General features: G+C 33.9%; 1 protein-coding gene across 1 annotated transcript; it reads left to right on the forward strand.

Annotated features, from left to right (window-relative positions):
* Window positions 1-758: 758 nt before the first annotated feature.
* On the forward strand, window positions 759-3236 carry LOC131646555 (ureide permease 2-like). The gene is made up of 7 exons (XM_058916565.1): window positions 759-834; window positions 1246-1548; window positions 1669-1807; window positions 1896-2063; window positions 2154-2254; window positions 2343-2717; window positions 2801-3236. Exons 1-7 carry the CDS (start codon window positions 823-825, stop codon window positions 2954-2956), a joined length of 1254 nt encoding a protein of 417 aa, XP_058772548.1. The 5' UTR covers window positions 759-822; the 3' UTR covers window positions 2957-3236.
* The last annotated feature ends 1560 nt before the right edge of the window (window positions 3237-4796 follow it).

Consider the following 4796-nt stretch of genomic DNA (forward strand, 5'->3'; position numbering starts at 1 on the left):
GAAAATAACCATAAATTAAGTTAGTAGAAATTAGATTCCTAACCTCATATAATAAAGAGATATTCCAATCAAATAATTGTGAAAGACAAATAGAAAACATTATAAATTTTTGAACAAAACTTTCAATTTAAAATGTCAATCAACACTAACTTTTCCAATTTAGTCGCCTAAAAAAATGGTAGAGTCCTAGTATAAGATATCTAAGCCAACTCTACCAAACATTGAGTTCACACTTGACATGATTCAAGACAATAAATAAAAATAGATAAATAAAATAAAAATCAAGGTCAATGAACTCATTATGTCTTCTGCACCACCTTATATCATCTGTAATCAATGGTTTTTACTTTTACGTCCCCACATATCTAACAATGGAAACAAAATCCAAAATAGAATCTCCATTATCCAACATAACAAAATAAAAAAAAAGTTACTAATAAATTAATTAATTTAGATTCTAATTACAAGTCAACGAAAGTTGGAATCCGCTGTCAAGATTCGAACTGATTCTACATCTCCATATCTAATGGAATGGAACACATTCACACTTCTAAAATTTCCATCATTTTGCCACTTCCTCAGCGATAGGTACTTGTTTTTCATTCATAATTCTGTTTTTTTTAATTTAATCTTGCTGATGCTAATTCAAGTGCTTCAATCAAATCAAACGTTTCTGTCTAATGGCCCACTACTACAGTTTTTCTTAAAGCAATTGGGCAGACTCTTTATCTTTTTATACACTTTTTTTTTAGTATTTAGTTGGTTTGTTATAATGATTGAGCACTTTTCTTTTTGGTATTGTTGTTTTGTTGCTTTTGATTTATGGATTCCAAGGTAGTTGCATATGCTTTTTCAGCTCCCATGTTTTGACTTTTAGAAAATTAAGGATCTTTTGTAGTTTTTTCTCCTTTTCCAATTGGATTCTTCATGATTAAAAGATGAAATTTTACTTTCTTATATGGGTTATCTTGTTGCATGAATTTTTATGGATCACCCTTTTTGGTGCTTATCATTTTGGTGCATGGGTTTGGGCTATGCAACACTCACACTTCAAATTGAAAACATGTTTGGTGTCTGATCTGTGTTGTTGTCTGACACCGACACCAACACGTGTGGTTATGTTTGGTGTCTAATTAGTGTCAGTGTATAACTCTTGTTTCATAGAATTTTGGTATTTCTAGTAATAGCTTATCATTTTTGGTGCTTTTGTTATCTTGGAGATGGACTAATTCATGTTGTTTTCAGGATTTTTATGAGATTTCCTCCTTGACTAGTTCAATATCTGAAAGAATCTTAAGCACTGAGTTGAAAATGTATTTGGTGGAGAGCAAGGGAGGGGCCATAGGGTGCATGCTGTTGGCTCTATTCTTTTTGGGGACATGGCCTGCTGTTCTGACTCTGTTAGAACGACGAGGCCGTCTTCCTCAGCATACATACCTTGATTACTCAATCACCAATTTCTTGGCTGCTGTTATCATTGCTTTTACTTTTGGTGAGATAGGCAAGGGAACACATGATCAACCAAATTTCCTAGCTCAACTTGCTCAGGTTAGAGTATTATTGCATTCTTCACTTGTTTATAATCATAGTAATAAGTGTTGAGTTTATCTGTAATAGCAAATTACTGTCTAAAATTGGTTTAACAATATGCATAAATTGCATGTGCAGGATAATTGGCCGTCAGTAATGTTTGCAATGGCAGGTGGTGTGGTCCTTAGCATAGGGAATCTCTCCACACAATATGCTTGGGCATTTGTTGGTCTGTCGGTTACCGAAGTGATTACAGCAAGCATAACTGTTGTTATAGGTATCTCCATTGACATAATCAGCCCGAAATTTGTTTTAACTTGATCCACTACGGAATAATGATGTACTAACTGTTTCATTTGTCACAGGAACAACATTGAATTACTTTTTGGATGACAAAATCAATAAGGCCGAGATTCTGTTTCCAGGAGTTGGTTGCTTTTTGGTTGCAGTATGTCTAGGATCTGCTGTTCATTCATCAAATACTGCTGATAATTCGGCTAAGCTCAAAGATTCTTTGAGAGAAGGAAATATAGGTAAGAACCTTCAACAAGGTTCAACTTACAGGATAACATAATTTGACAAAATGCTAATTTTTTGTACCTTTTCAATGTGTATAATTATAGTTAAATCAAAGGATGTTGAAAGTGGAAGCAATTCTGCAGAAAAGTTGAAAGCAGGAAGTGCAGATTTTCTTATAGAACTTGAGAAAACAAGAGCTATTAAGGCATGTCACTATAATCTATTATTGGATGATACTTCAAAAAAATCATTTTCCCTTGGTCACATATCTCACTCTTAAAGTTCTGCTGCAGGTTTTTGGGAAAAGCACTTTGATTGGCTTGAGTATAACTTTCTTTGCTGGAATTTGTTTTTCTATGTTCTCACCAGCATTCAACTTAGCAACAAATGACCAATGGCACACTTTAAAAAAAGGGGTTCCCCATTTGAATGTTTACACCGCCTTTTTCTATTTTTCAGTATCTTGTTTTGTTATCGGCGTAATTCTAAACATCATATTTCTGTACCACCCCGTGTTAAACTTACCCAAGTCATCGTTAAAAGCCTATTTTCGAGACTGGAATGGCAGAGGATGGGCCTTGTTGGCCGGTTTCCTTTGTGGATTTGGGAATGGACTTCAGTTTATGGGAGGTCAAGCCGCAGGATATGCAGCAGCAGATGCTGTCCAAGTGAGTTTGGTTACATCTATATATTATTTGTATGTTTAGATTTCAATGAATAATTTATTGATTTGAATGTGTTGATGAAACAGGCACTTCCACTAGTGAGTACATTTTGGGGGATTGTTTTGTTTGGAGAGTATAGGAGATCATCGCGAAGAACATATACACTGCTTGGGAGTATGTTGTTTATGTTTATTGTGGCTGTTGTTGTGCTCATGGCATCATCAGGACATAGAAAACAGTGAATATTGAGTTCACACATGTTCATAAGATATTGCTCAATGCAAAAGTTCTTTGTGTATAATTAAACTTCTGAAGTGTAAATTCAAAATAATATCTTGAAGAAGCGGGTCGAGTAATTCAAAAGGCCCTAAAGCAATCACATGATTTACTTGAAGAAAAACTGGTGCAAATTAAGGGTATATATTCTTGTATTAGGAGAAAGTTGAAAGGATGCAATTTAATGTAAAAAATTTGTAATGATTCAGACAAAAAGACAAATATTATTTCCTAAATAGTTTCAAGAATTTTTTTGTTAATGTTGACTCTCGGCCATAACAATTATTTATTGTTTCCAAAGTTTTTAAGCTAGATTTTTAGAACTTAAGGTTTTTAGTAGTGCTTTACAAAGAGTTAGATTTTTATTTATGATAAGAAGACCATGGGATTAACTCAAATTACTATAACCATACCACTTTTTAGTTTGCATCCTCTGTAGATATAGGAGATTCAAATAATCAATTTAGAAGAATGTCAGTATAGATGTTATGGTGATTTGAGGGGATGCTATTTCAGAAGTAGAAGAATAATAATGTGCTTTTAATACAAGCTCAATGGCCTCACACATGCTTTAACTTGCTAGGCACGTTTTGTATGTTTAAGCAAGCCAAAGCTCAAAGCAGAGATTGGATAATTTATGTCTTAGAAGTAAGATTGAAGTTTTATTTCTAATATAGAAATGTTCAAATTTTCTAACTCTTTTGCAATGCTTGGACTTATTTTGAGAATCTAAACTGCTTAGATGAGGACAATAGATAACCCTAGATATAGTATAACTATGCGATTCATGAGTTTTCTCGTATTAAAAAGTGGTTTGATAAGCAACACAAGCATGAAAGGATCTAATATAGAAAAAAACAACTATGAAAGGATGTAATTCTGTTGGATTTGGATTCCCTTTTCTACATGGAGAAAAGTTCAAATATGAATAGTCCATTTGTCTCAATTAAGTGGAGAGTGTCAATTTAGGATTAAGAGAGTTAGAGAAAAAAATAAGGATTCAAAAGAGAGAGAAAAGAGGAGAGAAACTCATTCCCGTTTTTTCTCCATCAGTCCCACTAAATCGAAGATCCCTGATTCGTTTACTGTCGGATCAAGCTGAAATTTTGCTGGCATGTTCGTAACTCATATATCCAACTTTTGACCATTCAGAATTTGAAAATAAAGTATGAGCGGAGAGATATGTCCCACTCATTGGAGTTGTAAATTTGAGTTATGTTCCAGCTTTTTGATTCTTATTTGTAAGTTAGTTTTTCTTTGTGATTTGCGATTATTAGCACTTGTTTGTGAATCATTTTAAAACTCTCTGGTACCATCAATTTATTATAGTGGAGTTATTTCTTTGGTCTGGACGACTCGTGGTTTTTACTCTCAAATTGAGGGGTTTTCCACGTTAAAAATATCGGTGCTCTTTTGTGCGTTTATTTTTCTGTCTTATATTTGTTGTTGATCCTCAAGGTTCCTACAAGTGTGGGGAATTTTATATCCACTGCGTATTGGTCTGTTATTTTGTCTTAATTTCCCATCGGATTCAACTAAAATAAGTGTAGCAAGCGTGCACAGATCGCATGATGGTGTTTGGTCGTCATGACGAGTATCCGCATTGAGTAAGAAGCAACACACAAGTGAAAGAAACACCACATATTCACCCAAAATTTTAAGGTGATAGGTGTATGGGTCATCTCACTTATAAAGTGCCAACCTCCACTTTTCCAACTAATGTGTGACTAACAACTCACACTTGTCCACAATAAAAATGAAAAAAACATAGCGAAACATACCTAAGAAAGCATCATGAAGAACCAA

This window comes from Vicia villosa, linkage group LG2 (genome assembly GCF_029867415.1).
Source record: "Vicia villosa cultivar HV-30 ecotype Madison, WI linkage group LG2, Vvil1.0, whole genome shotgun sequence".
Taxonomy (NCBI): domain Eukaryota; kingdom Viridiplantae; phylum Streptophyta; class Magnoliopsida; order Fabales; family Fabaceae; genus Vicia; species Vicia villosa.